The sequence below is a fragment of the Rhinoderma darwinii genome, chromosome 6, assembly GCF_050947455.1.
Source record: "Rhinoderma darwinii isolate aRhiDar2 chromosome 6, aRhiDar2.hap1, whole genome shotgun sequence".
Taxonomy (NCBI): domain Eukaryota; kingdom Metazoa; phylum Chordata; class Amphibia; order Anura; family Rhinodermatidae; genus Rhinoderma; species Rhinoderma darwinii.
Window position 1 is genome coordinate 71,401,701 of NC_134692.1, and position 21,304 is coordinate 71,423,004.

A 21,304-nucleotide genomic window follows, 5' to 3' on the forward strand; every position below is an offset into this window, starting at 1 on the left:
TGTAACAACGCTGTACACCACCACAGGACGTCACTACGCTGTGCGCCGCACACAACATCCCGACGCCGGATGGAGTCAGGACCTTCGCTGCTAATACTATTACCGTCTGCTGGGGCCCGGGTTGTCCTGTCACTAAAAATTGTGTCAGACTGCCTGGGACCCCCGCAAATCAGCTGTTCATTTGCTCACACTGTGAATCGCGGCGTGTCGGCGATTCACAGTGTGAGCAGGTGACGGGAATGAAGAAGAGCCCGACCTATCAGCTATTGATGGCCTATCCTGAGGATAGGCCATACATTTTTACGAACTGTACAAAAACTTTAAGCCTACCATGTGGTAGGCTTAGATGTGTGATCCTGTCTGCCGGGCCCTGTATATAAGCCTACCTTGTGGTAGGCTTAGCTACAGGGCCCATCAGACAGGATCACACATGGGCCCTGTATCTAAGCCTACTACGTGTTACTAATGTGTTTTTTTACAGGTTTGGTCGTTGGACTATGTCAGATTCGAGGACTACTTCGATGACAGCTTTTTTTATTCTCAATAAAATGATTAACGAGGGTTGTGTGTGTTTTTTTAATTTAAACTTTATTACTACCGCCGTAGTAATGGCTGCTGGCTGATTGACAGCATCCATTACTAATCCAGTACCTGACCATCTGTAGTGATGGTCGGGTACTGGCGCGACTACAGGCTGGTATTATTAGGTTGGGAAATCCCAAAAACAGTGGGCCTTTCCACAATGGTAATTCTAGCCTTCTACTGCTATGTTGTATCTGGCTGGTTATGAGAAATGGGGTGGGACCTCATGTCATTTTAAAAAATAAAAAAGGAAAGGAAACAACGATGTGAGGTTCCCTTATCTTCATAACCAGCCAGATACAACATAGAAGCTGCAGACTAGCATTACCAGGGTGGGAAGGCCCACTGTTTCTGTCCTTTCCTAGTTTAATAATACCAGCTTGCGGCCGCCCTAATACCCGACCATCACTACAGATGGTCTGATACTGGATCACATCCAGCTCTTCCCGTTACCCCTGGTGGCAGTGGGTACCGGGGTAATAATGGGGAGTTAGTGTTAACCTTTTCACTAGCTGACACTAAGCCCTGCCTTAGTAATGGACGTTGTCAATCAGCCAGTGGCCATTACTAAAGCGGTAGTAATAAAGTTTAAAAAAATACAAGGACATAGAAAAAATATTTTATTGAAATAAAAAAAACAACCCTCATTAACCATTTTATTGCAAATAAAAAAAATGGCGTCATCGAAGTAGTCTTTGAATCTGAAGAAGTCCAACAACCGAACCTGTAAAAAAACAAACACAGCGCTGGGGCCAAAATGTCAGCGAGCTGGGTCCTATATCTAATCCTATCATGTGTGATACTGTCTGCTGAGCCACTGTATCTAATCCTATCCATAGCTATAGGGTCGTATTGCTATAGATATGCTGTTTCCTATATATACATACACGCACACACATATTTTTTGGGGGGGCATATGTATTGGGGCTATTGCCCCTGATGTTATAAACCTTAGCGATGCCCCTGGCTGCTAGAACTGCATCGTTGGGTCACTTGGGAGACAGAGCGATGCAGCTGAAAGCTGCGGGCCGTCAGCTATGAGAAGAAGTTGGGTGGGGGGGTGCCCACGAAGATCTTGTGCATCGGGGCCCATGAGCCTTTAGCTACGCCCCTGTCTCTACCCTTAACTTTGCTTGAATTTAATTAAGGACTCAAATTTCTCAAATTCAATACACTATTGAGACATGCTATCAAACCTCTTGACAGGCTGCAGATCACAACACAATCACTGGGTGGCCACACATAGCATAGACATTCACACAGTATCGCAAAATCTTGTTTGTTTGTTTGTTTGTTTATTTGTTTTTAAAAGCTGATCATCTCATGCCACACATCTTAGGATCAATAAGGCCGGGGCTATGTACAGACTTTTGCAGTGAAACAGCTTCAGTGCACCCCATGTCTCTATGCTTGATAAACTTTCACACTCAAAGTTGCATAAACTTTGCTTGACAATGATATGGATTATGCTTGTTGCTTGTCATTTGTCTCCACAGCTGTTTCGCAGCAAAATTAGGGCTCATGCACATAACCACGTTTTTCTTCATTCTGCTATCCGCATTTTTTGCGGATAGCATACTGACCCATTCATTTCTAGGGGGGCATGCACACTTTTGCGGGACCGTTGTTCCAAACTACAAATTATAGAACATAACATATCCTAGCCATGTCTGTTTCTGCAGACCCATGCCACCATTCAAGTCTATGAGTCTACAAAAATAAAGGACAGAACATGGAAGCCATCCATGTGCTGTCCACATTTTGCGGATGTGTTTCTAGGAATTGTCTGGGAAATTTAATCATGTGACCTTTCTATGGGTGCGGACCTAGAAATCACATCGGAAACAACACGGCCGTAATATACAGACATACGGAACAGTTACGGAAACTCAGAGGCGTTACAGACCCAAATACGGAAACAAGTATCTAGTTTGCGGCCCAATCGACGACAACAATCGTGCGCGCCAGGCCTTATTGTGTAGGTTGTAAAGCTATTTATTATGTGGTAATAATCCTATTTTTATGAAAGCAAAATTATTCTGTTTGTAGAGCTTTGTTTGGAATAGACATTTCAGAACAAGTTCGGAACGCTGCAATCAAGTTACCCCGTCTTAGAAACAAGAAGTAAATTTTCATCACTGCAACAGACAAGATATAAGCGTTAGCCTGCCTAAAATGACTTGTACTTTTCAGAAAGATCAGATTTGCTTTTTATTAAGGGTTCGATATACTTTGTATTTTTATTAAACTGGTATTCTCATGTAAGACATTTATGGCATATCCACGGGATATGCCATTAATGTCTAATAGATGTGGTGGTCCCAACTCTGGAACCCGCCCCTATCTCTGGGACCCACATTTATCATACATTTATGGTATATCTCGTGGATATGCCATATAGATCTTAGATGGGAATAACCCCTTAATTCTTCAGAAATTGAATGTAAAGTCATGTAAATTAAAAAAATTAAATGTGTATTAAAAGAATATATAAACAGTTTTATGTTTTTTAATTTAGTCTTCACCTTGATGTTGTTTTTTTTTTTTTAAATATTCTCCGGTTGATTGGCTTCTTCTAAGATCTAGAGCAGGTTGAAGAGGTAGCTGCGTATACTTCCAGCACTCACTTCAGCCCATGCTACTGAAGGCTCTAGCTCAGGTTAGAATGTGGCTAGAGCTGAAACTAGGTGTTGTTTTTAACCCAGGAATCTTGAAGCTAAATCCATTTGCAGCTCTCCTTTCAGCCCGTGTGGAGGCAGAAAGGGGAGCCAGCAGGGGATGACATAGCAGCATGCATGCAGAGGAGGAGAATTTGTTTGCACTTCCTGTACCTGTATGGTTATGTATGACCCCCAGGGGGAGGTATAATATAAACAAACTTTTGTTCATGTTACCACACCACCTAATCAGGATTATCACATGTTAGGAGTCTTTACTTTTTTTTTTCCAGGAAATGGGTGAAAAGATGAGCACTTGCTCATTTAATTAGCCTTCTGCTCCTAAATAGATCATTTATTGACTTCCCAACCCGGACGTTTACCAGCATCCAATCGTGACGTCAAATAAGTTGTACCAATCATTTGCACTATACGCAAACACAAACATCAATAAAGTTTGTACATTTTACACTGTCCCTATCCTATCCTTACCCGATCTTTAGCTTAAAATCCGCTGACCGATTCTCTAGTGATACCCGTTACCCGCTACATTCATAACAACAACGATTAATACTAGAGAGCGGAATGTCTAATACATTTGTAATGGATGGAAAAGATTTCCATCAGTCAGAAAATATATATTTTTGACTCGCTGACAGTCGACTTAAAGTATTAGCACATTAGATTAGGTTTAGAGATTTGTGATTATTAATTAGGGTTAGACTGTGTTCACATTGTGGTCAAAAAGCATTTTTTTTGCAAAATGGCGTTTCACTGCAATTTTTCAGAAATTGCGTTTTGGGTGCAACATGTGAACTTATCCTTACAATTTGTTTAGAGAGATGGAAAATGATATATCTATATAATCCCCAATTTAATTTGCATAATAAAATTGTTTGTCACATTTCTGCGGTTTTGGGGTTTCTTTAACACACATCTGTGAACGCATATATGTGTGGTATATATGAACTTCTCACTTCTTTTGGAGAGTACATTTTGTTTGCATAACGGACCTGCTTGAGTACGCATTTAGTTGCAAAGTGTAATTCTCATGCAATTTTTTATTATAATCACTGATGCAAAGTTGCGTGAAGTTGGTTCTGTGTATAAATTATTAACTTGTATTTTTATTCACAACTTTTAATATTTTTTTTTTTTTTTTTACACTCTTGAAAATGTATCTAACCTTTTTTTTACACCTTTTATTAGTTCCCCTAGGGGACTTGAACCAGCGACTTGAACCAGCGAACGAGCTACGCTGTTTCCATAACTACTATTCAGTTCTATGGGAGTTACGGAAACAGCATAACTTAATTTTCCATTTCTCTGCCCAAATCTCCAGCTTCCCGGTCCCAGCATTTTCATTTTATAAACCAACCTTTTCTGTGGTACAGTATGAAATGCCTTTCAAAAGTCTAGCTACACCACATCCTCATCATAAGGGCGGATTTACACTAGCGTGTTCGTTATGCGCACGCAGCTCCGTGTGTCATCAACATCCGCGTGATTTTCGCGCAGCCGCCATCATTATGACACTGTTTGTATGCACATGGTGCTTTTCTGTTTCCAATCATACTTCTTACTGCTGTTGCGCGAATCACGCGCGTCCCACGGAGGTGCTGCCGTGTGGTGCGTGTGATTTTTCACTCACCCATTGACTTCAATAAGTGAGTGATGCGCGAACAGCGCAGAAATATAGGACATGTCGTGCGTTTCACGCAGCAGACACGCTGCATGAAACTCACGGACAGTCTGCACGGCCCCATAGGCTAACATAGGTCCGTGCGACGCACGTGAAAATCACGCGCGTTGCACGGACGTATTACACGTTCGTGTAAATCCACCCTTACCCAGGTCCAGTCTAGAACTTACCTCCTCATAGAAGCTTATCAGATTGGTTTGAGAGGACTGATCCCTCATAAACCCATGCTGATGCTGCGTTAACAGTTTATATGCATTGAGATACTCGAGAATAGCATCTCTTAGAAAACCCTCAAATATTTTACCCACAATGGAGGATAAACTTACAGGTCTATAGTTTCCCGGCTCACTTTTTGACCCCTTTTTGAATATTGGCACCTCATTTGCTATCCATTAGTCCTGTGGAACATACCCAGTTATGATCGATGCCTTTGTTGAGTGTAATAATATTACAGTTATAATTACTAGATTCGATTAAATTCATGGTTACCAGTTTTCTGGAGATGGTTTGTTGATCCAGGGATTTATCCTAATTGCCATAATGGAGAAAATTGGCTTTTGCCTCATGAGCGTTTTTCCCTTCCTCTAGATTAACATTGCAGAATAATATGCTGAACTGGATTGACGTAATTGTTTTTTAGTCTTACAAGCTATGTTACTATGCATCTACGTATATAGTAAGAACAAGACAGATATCCACCGATCAGCCAAAACATAATCACCTGCCTAATATTGTGTAGGTCCTCCTCGTGGTGCTAAATTAGTTCTCACCTATCGAGGCATTGACTCCACAAGAACTCTGAAGGTGTCCTGTGGTATCTGGCACCAAGACATTCGCAGCAGATCCTTTAAGTCCTGTAAATTGCACATCCCACAGAGGCTCAATCGGATTGAAATCTGGAGAATTATGAGGCCAGGTCAACACCTTGAACTCTTTTTCTGCTGGATTATACATCCTACCACACTGCAAAAGCTGTTCAGTAATAGTATGAAGAACATGACAGAGGCCACTGTTATTAAGCAATACCGTTGCAATGAAGGGGTGTTTGTGGTCTGTAGCAATATTTAGAGACGTGTCAAAGTAATGTCCGCATGAATGACAGAACCCATGGTTTCCCAGGAGGACATTGTCCAGAGCATAACACGGCCTCCCCTGGTTTGCTTTCCTGTAGTGCATTATGATGACTTCTCTTTCCCAGGTAAGCGATGTACACACACCCTGCCATCCACATTATTTAAAACAAAATATGTGATTCATCAGGCCAGGCCACCTACTTCCATAGCTCCACGATTCAGTTCTTGCTCTCACATTCCCATTGTAGGCACTTTCAGTGGTGTACAGGGGTCAGCATAGGCAAGCTATTCCCTGTGTGTTCTGACACCTTTCTATCATAACTAGCGTTAACTTTTTTAGCAATTTGTTCTACAGTAGTTCTGTGGGATCTGACCAGACGAGCTAGCCTTCGCTCCCCATGCACATCATGGGCGCCCATGATCCTGTTCGCCGGCTTACCAGTTGTCCTTCCTTGAACCACTTTTGGTAGGCACTAACCACTTCATGCCGGGAACACAACATAAGACCTGCCGTTTTGAAAATGCTCTGACCCAATCATCTAGACATGACAATTTGACCTTTATTGACTTGCTGGCTAAAATATCACACCCCTTGAAAGGTACCATTGTAATAATTGATGTTATTTACTTATGGCTGATCGGTCCGCCCTTCTTACAGTAAGTTTGTCCAAGTCCCGTTTTGGTGATACCACACATGCCCGAAGTGATAGAACATTAAACCTACATTTAGTTTTTAATAGCATGTTTGTGCATGCCCAAAATAATAGACTTTTGTATAGATAAGCGCGATAATGAGCGCATGCGCCATGATCCTAATGTGCATGCGCAAACATCGCCAACAGAAAGAGAGGTGTGTCTCATTGAGCAATGTGTATTGGATGTATACTGTATATTATTCTGTCCAATTTCATGGGTGCAAAATACACCACAATTAATAAATGTATCCTTTGAATGTAGCAAAAAATAAACTGCATGAGACATGAAAAAGGAGATACGGTGGAGACTAACCAGATTTTCTACAGTGTAGGTAAAGTTAGATGAATTCACAAGGGGCATATAAAAAACTCCACATTTTTACCTAGGGATTGACCATTGCATATTGGCCTTTTTGCTGCAGATTTGTGTTGCTGATTTCAGTGCGGAATTTTAAATAACATTAAAGTCTATAAAGAAATTCTGTGTCCAAAATCCGCAACACATTGGATATGCAGTGGAAAGATTTTCTGCAGCAGACAAAATCATACGTGAAAAATTACGCCATGTTTGAATTGTGGTATTTTTTTTCTCCTTAGGAAAACAGGAAGTTATGTTCTGCATCCTAATTTTACATAATATGTGAATTCACTGTAAGTGGTAAAAGAGATGGCATAAGCACCATCCAAAAGTAAAAAAAGCTTTACTTGCTAATAAGAATATCTGTGATCTCTTGTTCGGCCCTAGTGGTTACTACGATTGGCAGTTAAGGGGTTGGCAGCATAAAATACAACCTAAACAACTGGCTCCAAGAGAATATTTTAAAGAAGTATTACGATCTTAACATTTATGGCATATCCACGGATGTGGGACCTGCACCTTTCAAGAAAACGAGGTCCCACCCATGTGCACAGCTCTGTCCATTCGCTTCTATGGGAGTCACGTAAACAGCTAAACAAAGAGGAACGGTGATCTGTTTAAATGTCAATGTTTTTAATGAATTTTTTCATAAACATAACGGGAAGAGAGGTACATATAGGTAATAACATATTCAGACATAGAGGAATTACACAGTTCAAGTGTTGCGTAAGAATTTACATATCAAATTCAACCTTTTTATAAGTATAAATTACAGCATTTATAAAATATAAAGTAGGGTAAGTTTCCGGTTTACCTATTCACTAGAAGGAGAAAGTTAAACAGACCTGAATAAGGTGGAAGGGAATCAGGGAAGTGATGTTATTGTGTGATTATACTTCCACAGATTTACTCTGCGGGGAGACAAAAGATAATTAGGGTAGTTGAACAGAACAACAACAGTGAACAATCTTTCTCTTGATTTGTCGATGAACATCTTACCTGTCTCATAAGAGACCCATATTGTAATGACGGGGTAGGGAGACAGACAGGTGAGCCCTAATCTACCCGCCACTCAGTCCCTGCCTACTTGCACGGCCCGTTCTAGGCGACGGCGTACAACTGGGCGACGGTCCCTACGCTCAATATGTGCACAAGGGTACACAGAAGCTAAGGGAAATGGGGCAGCTGCCCACAGCAACACCGTGAGCAACAGGCGTAGTGAACGAGCCGAGTCAAACCAGGAGTGTACGAAGTACCAAACGCAGAGCAGGAACATAGTCAGTAAAGCCAGGGTCAAAATGAAGCAAATTCAATAACAATAGCAGGAGCAGCAGTGCCAGGAAACAGGAAAGAATCACAGGCAGAGACAAGCAGGAAATGAAGGTATAAATAGACCGAGGGCGGGAGCTAGAACCGTCTGGCCAGGCTGTGATCGGTTCTCCCACTCCTGAGCCTACCAGCCTTAGTGGTAGCAGATCGAGTCACTCTATCAGATTTAGGAGCAGGTGCAGACTGATTAACCACGGGCGTCGACACAGAAGCTGTGTCTGGCAGATCCTTTACAGTACCCCCCCTTTTATGAAGGGCCACTGGACCCTTTCTAGGTGGACCTGGCTTATTGGGGAATCGAACATGGAACCTCCTGAGCAATACCCCAGCGTGAACATCCCGGGCGGGTACCCAAGTCTTCTCCTCAGGCCCGTATCCTCTCCAATGGACCAGGTACTGGAGGGAGCCTTGGACCATCCTGCTGTCCACAATCTTGGCCACCTCGAATTCTACCCCTTCAGGGGTGAGAACAGGGACAGGAGGTTTCCTCGAGGTAGCCAAGGACGGGGAGCAGCGTTTCAGGAGGGAGGCATGAAACACGTGTATTCGAAAAGACGGGGGTAACTCCAGTCGGAAGGAGACAGGGTTAAGGACTTCAATGACCTTGTACGGCCCTATATACCGGGGAGCAAATTTTTTGGACGGGACTTTAAGGCGCAAATTTTTTTAAGACAGCCACACCAGATCCCCGACCACAAACAAGGGGTTAGCAGAACGTCTTCTATCTGCCTGAGTCTTTTGTATGCTCTGGGACACCTCTAGGTTCTTCTGAACCTGGGCCCAGACTGTGCACAGTTCCCAATGAACGACATCTACCTCGGGATTGTTGGAACCACCAGGTGAAACGGAGGAGAACCGTGGATTAAACCCAAGATTACAGAAAAAGGGGGAGACCCCTGACGAGTTACTGACCCGGTTATTAAGGGAAAATTCGGCAAGGGAAATGAAGGAGACCCAATCATATTGACAGTCAGAGATAAAACACCTTAAATATTGTTCTAGAGACTGATTAGTCCTCTCAGTTTGGCCATTAGTTTCAGGATGGACGGCCGAGGAGAAGGACGGATCAATCTCCAACTTTTTACAGAAAGCTCTCCAAAACAATGAAACAAATTGTACCCCTCTGTCAGAAATTATATTGACAGGGACCCCATGGAGACGCAGGATGTGTTTGACAAACAAGGTAGCTAACGTCTTAGCATTGGGTAGTTTCTTGAGGGGCACAAAGTGGCACATCTTACTGAAGCGGTCTACTACAACCCACACCACCGACTTGCCTTGAGATGGAGGCAGATCGGTGATAAAATCCATGGAGATATGGGTCCAAGGTCTCTGGGGAATGGGCAAAGAACATAGTAAGCCCGCTGGTCGGGACCTGGGAGTCTTGGACCTAGCACAAATTTCACAAGCGGCGACGTAGGCCTTAACGTCTTTAAGCAACCCAGGCCACCAATAGTTTCTGGCAATGAGGTGCTTGGTACCCAGGATGCCGGGATGACCAGATAGTGCAGAGTCATGATTTTCCCTGAGTACCCTTAGCCGGAAATGCAGGGGAACAAACAGCTTGTTCTCAGGAAGGTTCCCGGGAGCTGAACCTTGATCAGCCGCAATTTCGGAGACTAAGTCAGAATCAACAGAGGAAATGATTATACCTGGGGGCAAAACACAAGCAGGATCTTCCTCCGAACAAGGGCTGGCCATGAAACTACGTGACAGTGCATCAGCTTTAATATTTTTAGACCCAGCCCTATAGGTGACCAAAAAGTTGAATCTAGTAAAAAACAACGCCCATCGAGCTTGTCTCGGGTTTAGCCTCCGGGCAGATTCTAGGAAAACCAGATTCTTGTGGTCGGTAAGGACCGTTACCTGGTGCCTAGCCCCCTCCAAGAAGTGGCGCCACTCTTCAAATACCCATTTAATGGCTAAGAGTTTGCGGTTGCCAATGTCATAGTTACTCTCAGTGGGCGAGAACTTCCTGGAGAAGTAGGCACAGGGACGGAGATGGGTGAGGGACCTGGTACCCTGGAACAAGACAGCACCCACTCCCACCTCGGAGGCGTCAACCTCCACGATGAATGGCTCCATTTGGTTGGGCTGAATCAGCACTGGGGCCGAGATAAAGCACTTCTTAAGGACCTCAAAAGCCTGGACCGCCTCTGGAGGCCAGTGGAGGAGATCAGCACCTTTGCGAGTAAGATCCGTAAGAGGCTTAGCGATGACCGAGAAGTTAGCAATAATCTCCTGTAATAATTAGCAAACCCCTGGAAGCACTGTAACGCCTTCAGGGAGGCAGGTTGGACCCATTCAGCCACAGCCTGAACCTTCGCAGGGTCCATGCGGAATTCATGAGGAGTGAGGATTTGACCCAAAAATGTTATCTCCTGCACCCCAAACACACATTTTTCGGTTTTAGCAAAGAGTTTGTTTTCCCTAAGGGCCTGGAGCACCTTCCTGACATGCTCAATGTGGGAGGACCAGTCCTTGGAAAACACAAGTATGTCATCAAGGTACACCACAAGAAATACCCCCAGGTAGTCTCTTAAAATCACATTTATGAAATTCTGGAAGACTGCGGGAGCATTACACAACCCAAAGGGCATGACGAGGTATTCGAAATGACCTTCGGGCGTGTTAAACGCAGTCTTCCACTCATCTCCCTCTCTGATGTGGATAAGGTTATAAGCCCCCCGTAGATCAAACTTAGAGAGCCATTGGGCCCCCTGAACCTGATTGAAGAGATCAGGAATCAAAGGAAGGGGATACTGGTTCCTTACAGTGACCTTATTCAGGTTTCGGTAATCGATGCACGGCCTAAGACCACCATCCTTCTTCCCTACGAAGAAGAAGCCGGCACCTACCGGAGAAGTAGAGGGGCGAATGTAACCCTTGGCCAGGCATTCCTGGATATACTCTCTCATGGCTTCACATTGTGGACAAGAGAGATTAAATATCCTACCCTTAGGGAGCTTAGCTCCTGGTACCAAATCGATTGCGCAATCGTATTCTCTATGAGGAGGTAACACTTCGGAGGCCTTTTTAGAAAAAACATCAGCGAAGTCCTGAATAAACTCAGGTAGAGTGTTCACCTCCTCAGGGAGAGAAATAAAATTAACAGAAAAACATGACGTCATGCATTCATTACCCCATTTAGTAAGATCCCCAGTATTCCAGTTAAACGTGGGATTATGCATCTGCAACCGGGGAAGGCCTAAAACCAAATCGGATGATAATCCCTGCATCACCAATACAGAGCACTGCTCCAAATGCATGGAGCCAACAAGGAGTTCAAAAACGGGTATGCTGCGTAAAATAACCATTAGCAAGTGGAGTGGAGTCGATACCCACTACCGGGACAGGTTTAGGCAAATCAATCAATGGCATAGCTAGAGACATAGAATAGACAGCAGAAGACCCTGAATCCACGAAGGCACTGCCGGTAGCAGACCTACCCTCAAAAGAGACCTGAAAGGGAAACAAGATCTTATTAGGCTTCATATTTACGGGAAATACCCTTGCGCCCAAGTGACCTCCCCGATGGTCACTTATGCGCGGAAGTTCTTCCGGCTGCTTATTCTTACGCCTAGGACAGTTGTTCACTTGATGCTTGTCATCCCCACAGTAGAAGCAGAGACCATTCTTACTGCGGAGCTCTCTACATTGTTGTGGAGACACGGAGGCCCCGAGTTGCATTGGTTCATCCGAGTTTTCCGTGGAAGAACAAAGCAACGGAACCTCGGGAGCCATCATGGGGGGGTCAGAGGAGAAGGCACCAAAACGTTCAAGTCGTCGTTCCCTGAGACGTCGGTCAAGACGTACCGCTAAAGCCATAACCTGATCTAGGGAGTCTGAAGAGGGATAGCTAACTAACAGGTCTTTCAGGGCATTCGACAGACCCAATCTAAACTGGCACCTCAAGGCAGGGTCATTCCACCGAGAAGCTACACACCACTTCCTAAAGTCAGAACAGTACTCCCCAACGGGTCTCTTACCCTGACGTAAGGTCACCAGCTGACTCTCGGCAAAGGCAGTCTTGTCAGTCTCGTCATATATGAGCCCGAGAGCAGAAAAAAAAGATCAACAGAGGAAAGTTCAGGGGCATCAGGAGCCAAGGAGAAGGCCCATTCTTGGGGCCTGTCCTGGAGCCGGGACATAATTATACCCACTCGCTGGCTCTCAGAACCTGAGGAGTGGGGCCTTAGATGGAAATGGAGCCTACAACTCTCCCGAAAGGAGAAAAAAATCTTGCGGTCCCCTGAGAACCGCTCAGGCAACTTGAGGTGAGGTTCTAGAGGTGAGGTGGGGGGCACTACCAGGGTAGCATCACGCTGGTTGCCCCTCTGAGCCAGGGCTTGGACCTGTAGGGAGAGGCCCTGCATTTGCTGAGCCAGGGTCTCAAGGGGGTCCATAGTTGTGTCAGGGACCAGGGTAGAAAAGGTATATGGGCCTGTGATTATGTAATGACGGGGTAGGGAGACAGACAGGTGAGCCCTAATCTACCCGCCACACAGTCCCTGCCTACTTGAAAGGCTCGTCCTATGCGACGGCGTACAACTGGGCGACGGTCCCTATGCTCAATATGTGCATGACAGAAAAACAGTCAAGGGTACACAGAAACTAAGGGAAATGGGGCTGTTGCCCACAGCAACACTGTGAGCAACAAGAGTAGTGAACGAGCCGAGTTAAACCAGGAGTGTACGAGGTACCAAACGCAGAGCAGGAGCGTAGTCAGTAAAGCCAGGGTTAAAATGAAGCAAGGTCAATAATGATGGCAGGAGCAGCAGAGCCAGGAAACAGGAAAGAATCACAGGCAGAGACAAGCAGGAAATGAAGGTATAAATAGACCAAGGGCGGGAGCTAGAACGGTCTGGCCAGGCTGTGATAGGTTCTCCCACTCCTCAGCCTACCAGTCTGAGTGGTAGCAGATCGAGTCACTCTATCAGACTTAGGAGCAGGTGCAGACACAGAAGCTGTGTCTGGCAGATTTTACACAAACTCAGTTAGCTCACTATCAGTAGTTCTAGAAACAGTAATAGGACCATATTTATCAACCCATATTTTAAGCTCAATATTTCTGATGAAATTATACAAATCAAGCTCTAAATTAAACCAGTCTATCTTTTGACTATGGCAACATGACAGTCCTTTAGAGAAAACCTGCAACTGTGAAAATGTTAAAACAGTAGAGGAGATATTTACCACGATTTCTGAGACATCTTCCCTTTGTTTTATGGGGTCCTTATTCCTTGTTGTCGCGAATTCTTCTGGTAACGGGTTGTTCCTTGCTCTATGCCGCTTTCGACCTGCTCTTCTAGTGTTTTTTCTCCTGATGTAATCTGTATCTTGGTGCTGGCTAAAGAATTATCCTCATTTGGATTTTTCCTCTGATGAGGTTCTTCATTATTATAGGCTTTATTAAAGTCTCGTTTCTTGCAATCCTTTTTGGAATAACCAGTGGCGAAATCAGATGTATTAAGCCAAGAATAGACAAGTTGCATTTTATAATCATTTTGGTCTCTGTACCATTTCCTCTTTTTGGTTTCTTCCGTTTTGGATCTAAGTTTAGCCATGGAGGTACGCAACTTTTCCATATGGGTATTATATTCATTTACAGAAATCCAAGTTTTGAATGTATTTTCAAGCTCTTCTTTTCTCGTTTTCAATAGTAAATTTGTTGTATGAATGCGTCATGGATAGGTAGGGCTTCCCGCATTTTGCCCTATCCATACGACAAATGGTGGACACCGGCTCAGAAGCTGAGTCGGTGCCACCATCCCCGGTTGTCAGCTGCATCCTATTGCCGACACCCTCGGGTAATGGCGAGGACCGAAGTTTGTCCGATCCCCACCATTAACTCTTTAAATGCAGCTGTCAAAAGCGATCGCTGCATTTAAGTTGTTTGCAGCTCATCGTAACCCCTGCCATGAAATTGCAGGGATTCGGGTGGCTGCAATGGCAACCGGAGGCCTGATACTGGCCTCCCGGTTGGCCTAATACTGGCCTCCCAGGAGCTGAGCCGGCATCATCAGCAGTGGATGTCAGCTGTATGTTACAGTCTCTAATTGTTCATAAGATAAATCTTTTATTGTACAAGTTTATACCTTGTTAGACATATACTACTCTAAACTTTCGCAAGTTACCTGTCAGTAGGCAGAATAAATCAGATCAAAATTATGATGTGTACTAAATATCTCTGTTTTGCAAAATATGCAAAGTAAATTTTCCCTCCCAAGCTTTGAAATTATTGATTTCCCCTCCAATTAGTGATACTTGAGACCCAAGCTAAAATCTTTACCAGAATTCAGTTTATATTATATGGCATGGTAGCTGAGCATTATGCAGCCTGGTCCACTTGGTGAATAGCTCGGGTTAATATCAGTTTGTGCCTAGTGGCCCGGTACAGATTAGCCTCTTCAGTTTATAAACCATTCATACATTTACCGTTTGTATAGAGCATATTAATGGTCATGATCTGTGGGTATGTGGACCCACTGGGCCGTACCGCCGTAGCGGGATAGCAGTTGACCAACCGGATACCAAGTTAATGTCTATAGTTCAAATAAGGGTACCTATGGTAATTCAGACAGTAGCGATGGTAGGCTCGGATGGGACCTTGGCAGAAGGCAGACACTAGGTGCGGTGTAACAAAGAAGGCGTAGTATACAGCACAACACGACTCCAACTCCCTATGGCACAGGAACAAGGTAGCATGGGATACAGGTAGCAGGTACGCTAACACTGGGAACTGGAAAACAGTAAGGGACCATTTGCAAAGACTAACACAGGTTGACTTGCAATTGTTATATAATAAATAGTGATTAAGATTTTATTATTTTAGTTAAAAAAAATTATCTTAAGAAATTTGTGTGTGTTGGTTAAAAGATCTATAAAAATATCTATGATAAAAATCTTATTATATTAATGGTTTAAGAGGAGAATCTATCTGTGGTGTACAGTCTTACTTATTTAGCATCCGGGATTGTCATAGAAAAAACTCAGCATACAAATGGAGTATCATCCTATTTTTCAATTATTGTTGGAATTGTACTGAAGTGGCTAAAAAATATACCATATAGCCAGTACAAGAGGATTCGAAAAAATTGTACATTAAACAAAGACTTTAATAATCAAAGCCGCATTCTGCAAAAACGGTTTAAAGAAAAAAACTACCCACATACACTCCTTTCAGATGCATAGAAAAAGACAGTAATTTTAAGTCAACAAGATTGGGGTAAATTTTTAAACACCACACAGACACATTTTATTTAACTGTTTGTAATTATTCGTACAATTATTTGTATTTATATGTATGTTTACCAGACTTGACCTGTATACCTGACCCGGTAGTTTTAACCTCAAACCGACCTTTAACTCGGTTACTTAACCGACACCCCACCCACCTATTCATTTGTATTCTACCTGAGGAAAAAAACGGTCCGGTTTCGAAACAGTCTGCTGTTAAACAGTCTGCTGTTGTTTTATATACTTGCACCAATAAACCTTTCAACTACTCACCTTGTCTTCATCCATGAGACAAATGGATCGTATTCATCACGGATGACATTCCGATCGGCAGCGCCTGGAAAATACCTGTTCTTTCTTCTATTTATCCCTTCCATATCAGTATTGAGACTTCTTGCTAAGCTCTCAAACCGGGTCCTGGGCTGCAACCGAACTTCATTACCACTATACCATCGAGGTATCCTGGATTCTGCTCCACTGGATGTTATGCTCCCAGCATAACCGCACAAGGTTAGCATCACTTGCACCCTGTTCACACCCGTATATACAGTTTCATGCACTATTGTGCGCTTTGTTGTTTTTTCTGTCATTGTCTCAACTGGGTAGGCAGCTTAAACTGGTCCGTTCTCACAGACACCTTAGGAAGATCAGCATCTGAGGACAGCAGGGGTTGCTGCAAAATAGGAACCGGACTAGGGAGTCCTTCCTCCGGACGAGCTTCTTGGAACCATTCTCGGATCCTTATATCAATCCAGGCGGCCAGAAGGATGAGGTCATCCAGGGTAGATGGTAGATCTCGGGCGGCAAGCTTGTCCTTAATCCTAAGAGACAGTCCCTGCCAGAATGTAGCCACAAGGGCCTCATTGTTCCACAATAATTCTCCCGCCAGGGTGCGGAAGTTGATGGCGTACTCGCCCACGGAGGTGTCTCCCTGGCGTAGGTTCAGTAAGGAGGCGGCTGCAGACGAGACTCGTTCAGGCTCCTCAAACACCATGCGAAATGTCCGTAGGAACCCCTGGAAGTCACGGGTCTCAGGTCCTTGTCTTTTCCAGATAGGGTTCGCCCATGCAAGGGCCCTGCCAGTGAGAAGAGAGACGATGAAAGCAGGCCTTGCACCATCAGACGAGAATGCCCTTGCCTACAGGCTAAAGTGGATCTGGCACTGGTTCAAAAATCCACGGCAGGTCCTCGCGTCTCCATCATAGTGGTCAGGAAGCGGCAAAGAAAATTGGGGAACAGCACTGCCCGGAGGTGTAATTAGAGTGTCAGTACTGCCAGGAAGTGTAGTAGGAGGAATGGCAGCTTGCACTTCCAGCCGACGTGCAATAATGTTCAATGCCTGGAGAAGTTGGTCCTGTCGAGACCGGAGGTCTGGCATATCCGCCAGCATTTCAAAGGTCGTCATGGTCTTTGATTGACCAGCGGGGTCCATGGTCTGAGCGTACTATCACGTTGGGTATATGGACCCATAGGGCCGTACCGCCTTGACGGTATGGCAGCTGGCCAACAACACAGGTCACAGTCTATAGTTCGTATAGTGTACCTGTGGTAGCTCAGACAGTAGCAAGACAGACTTGGCTGGGACTAGGAAGCAGGCAGGCGCCAGGCGTGGCGTAGCAAGACAGGGGTGGTACACAGCACAGCATGACTTCAGCTCAACACGGCACTTGACCAGGATAGCACGGGATACAGGTTACAGGTAGCAGAAACGGGAGACACTGGGAACTGGAAAACACTTAGGAGACCATTTGCATAGACATACTAGGATAACGACAACAATGCTCAGGCATTGGAGGGAGGGGCACAGCCCTTCTTAGGGTATGTTCACACGCAAACTCAAAAACTTCTGAAAATACGGAGCTGTTTTCAATGGAAAATAGCTCCTGATTTTCAGACGTTTTTTAAGCCACTCGAGTTTTTCGCTGTGTTTTTCGTGGCGTTTTTTACGGCCGTGTTTCTAGCTGTTTTTAATAGAGTCTATGAAAAACGGCTTCAAAAACGACCCAAGTGAGCCGGGCATGAGCGGCACTATTGTGTCTGTGCCTGGCTCAGGAGCGAGCGCATTGGCAGGATTTAAATAGCCCTGCGACGGTGCATTTGCTTTCTCTAGTCACCAACGGACCTCCTCTCCTGCTACCTCTGGATCCCTCACCGCTCCACCAATGCCTAAGTATCACCACCATCTCCACGTGTAGCCAGAGCTACATTTAACCCTTTCCGCCTATACAACAAGCATTTCCCATGGTTTAACCCTTCACCTCTCTATCCCCTATACGAGCATTTTCCCTGAGTAACCCTTACCTCCCCTAGACAACGAGCTAGCTTATTAACCCCTGCCCCTATACAACGAGCAACCCTTTAACCCCCATCCTAGCCCTGCACATTACACTATCCCTTGTTAACCCTTTCAGCTACCATTTCACCCTAGTTATCCCTGTAGCTGGTTAACCCTTTCCTGCATTACCTGCACCCCCCTGGTTAACCCTTTACACTACCTACACATTCCCTGGGAAGCATTTCCTTCACTACAACCTGCATATTCCCCTGGTATTTAACCCTTCTCATCCCTTGTGTCTATTTACCCCAACTGTAAGCAACTTAACTCTTTAGTGTACAGGGACAGTTAGAGCAAGGTGGGAGTGGGATATAAATAACGTGTGTGCATTGTAACATTTATATGTATGTTTCGATAAGTGGGTGGTGTTAGTATAGTACTATTGATATCTTGTTAATAATACACGTGTAGTGTCAGAATATTCAATACACATTAAGTTATGTGTATTGAGGTATACTGATACCATACTTACCAACTGTCCCAAATTTGTTGGGGCTGTCCCGAATTTACATAGACAGTCCCGGCAAATTTCTGTCCCAGGAAATGTCCCGGCAACTGCTACATTCAATTGTATCTGCGTCCTTGCGACGCAGATACAATTGAATACTATGGCAGAGCAGGAAACTGTCTGCTTCCTGCTCTGCCATTCACTCCTTCTGGAGCGAAATCCCTGGCCAAAGCCCTGACTGGGAATTCTGCTGCAGGTGGTGCTACTTACGTCACTGCCCTTATATGGACAGTGAAGTCAGCGCTCTCTCTATGCGCAGAATTATCGGCCAGGGTGTCAGCAACGCTTTGGCCGGGGATTCCAGTGCTCCAGAAGTAGCCCATGACTTCACTGTCCACAGATTTTCAACTTTGCCATCTCCACCGCACTCAGGATAATCAAGCCAATAATATGAACCAAAGCAGCGAAGACAAAGACAAGACAAACAAGGAAGGGAAAACACGACAACAAAGACAAATGGGTGAAACGATCACCCACTCCTTAATCTAATCAAGGAGGAACAATCCAATATACACTGTATACAACCAGTGAAGCCCTAAGAGGAGAAGTGTCAGGACAAGGACTAGCCAGCGCTCCGCACCCCCCAACCCAGCAATAATATGATACATAGCTGAATATATATAATAGAAAAAGAGAATAGAGAAAAAAAAGGAAACCAAGTCATTTGGAATTATATCATAAGACAAATGACATATGGCATGTGGCATGGTCAGGAACATAAAGAAACCCCAACACAGAACCATCCTAAATACATTCATTGTCCGCATAAATGTATATACAGGCAAATAACATCAGAAAGTAACATGCACGTTAGAGCAATTCCCACAGCCCATCAGCAGCAATCAACCACCAGCAAGTGGCCAACATTCCAGGAAGACAGTATCCACATATAACAAAAAAGGAGAAGAAACATACGACAGTTTCTACAGATGAACAAAGCAGACGACATCCTCATATGATTAACACAAAAATAAAGTTCCAATAGCAAACCGCAGAGTAGACATCAGGAAGGAATCACACCGGATCAGCATTACGACCACCATGACGCCCCTTGGAGATGCAGGGGAGCGACCACGCCTGCGTGATTATGGACGTGGCGGAGGAACAAAAGGCCATTCAGGAATAGAAAATCGAGGCAAACGGAGAATCAGAAATATCCCCTGGGTCTCTAACAATCAGCAACACTCCATCCTTGCAAACCTGTAACTGAAAGGGGTGACCCCACGAGTAAGAAATCTCATGCTCTCTCAGCAAATCCTGCAAAGGACACAGCACTCTTCGTTTGTCCAAAGTCATCCTAGACAAGTCAGACAGGAGTTGAATCTTGACACCATTCAATAACACGTCACCTTTATCACGGGCCTTCCTTATAATCTGTTCTTTGAGAGAGAAGAAATGAACACGGCATAGAACATCTCTAGGTCTGTCAGGGTCCGGATTACGAGGACCAAGAGTTCTGTGAGCTCTATCCAACACCAGAGGATCACTGGATTAAACAGTGACTGTAAAGTGGGTATGAGTTGCCCAGGAGAAACATCCTCAGGAATGCCACGAAGCCGAATATTGTTACAGCGATTCCTATTTTCATGATGCTCCACCAAATTAAAGAGCACATGAATCTGATGAGAGTGTTGATCTAAACGATCTGCATGTGAAACTTTCTGTACTGAAACAGAGATCTTCCATACGCTGCACTTGATCAGACAAGTGAGAGAAATTAGTAGTGAGACATTGAATCTCAGATTTATAAGTGGTCTCCAAGTGGTTAACATAACGCTCCATGTACTGTTTAGTGGGCAAAGCAGATAACTGTTGTCTCAAGGCCTGTAAATCATCCCCTAGGACAGCTGCTCCAGCTAAATGTTGAGAGAAATGAATATCCTGATCTCTGGAAGAGATGGGATGCAGCAATGCAGGCCCCAGCACACAAGGAGAGGAAGAAGGGGAGACCAGGACGCCATAACAGGCACCACGTGGCGATCGGTCCGGAGCATGAGGCGCCATGACAACAGCAGAAGAACGCATCTCTTCCCTGGCCAGCAGGGAAGGAAGCTGCCCCAGAGGACCAGAAGCAGAGGAAAGGGTACAGCCGGTACCTGATGCAGCAGTGGTGGCCGCAGATGAAATCTCCTCTGCAAACGCCGTCCCTGCACCATCTCGTCTCCCCTCCAGCTGCGCCATCTTAGAAGGCGCTCCAACAGCGTCTGTGAGGAAACGCTGAATGGAATCGGCTGATGACATCTGCCTGCCCATTCATTTCAATGGAAAAACGGCGTTCTGTTTCGATGGGCCATTTTTCAAAATAGCCACGTAAAACAAACGACCGCGAAAAAGAAGTGCAGGTCACTTCTTGGGACGTTTTTGGAGCCGTTTTTCATAGACTCTATTGAAAACAGCTCCAAAAACCGGCGTGAAAAACGCAGTGAAAATCGCGAGTGGCTTAAAAAAACGTCTGAAAATCAGGAGCTGTTTTCCCTTGAAAACAGCTCCGTATTTTCAGACGTTTTTGACTCAGCGTGTGAACATACCCTAAGGGTATGTGCACACAATTACTGCATTTACATCTGAAATTACGGAGCTGTTTTCAGGAGAAAACAGCTCCTGAATTTCAGACGTAAATGTATGTACTGGCGTTTTTCGCCGCGTCTTTTACAGACGTAATTTGGAGCTGTTCTTCATTGAAGTCAATGAAAAGCGGCTCCAAATACGTCCCAAGAAGTGTCCTCCACTTCTTTGACGAGGCTGTTATTTTACGCGCCGTCTTTTTACGCGCCTGACTGTCTGCGCCTTTGATATGCTGCTTGAGCTCGTTCGGCCAGGAATAAC

At 44.7% G+C, this 21,304-nt stretch overlaps 1 protein-coding gene across 7 annotated transcripts in view; it reads left to right on the top strand.

The window, feature by feature from the left end:
• The window catches only part of OSGEPL1 (O-sialoglycoprotein endopeptidase like 1), a 118,813-nt gene extending 115,732 nt beyond the window's left edge, over positions 1-3,081 (top strand). For 6 of the 7 annotated variants that reach the window (XM_075831269.1, XM_075831271.1, XM_075831272.1 and 3 more), the window contains exon 8: positions 2,632-3,081. In XM_075831269.1, coding sequence (XP_075687384.1) covers positions 2,632-2,710 — 79 coding nt within the window. In that variant the 3' untranslated portion in view covers positions 2,711-3,081. The remainder of the gene's footprint in view (positions 1-2,631) is intronic. The other variant, XM_075831274.1, reaches the window with a different exon arrangement.
• Positions 3,082-21,304: the final 18,223 nt, after the last annotated feature.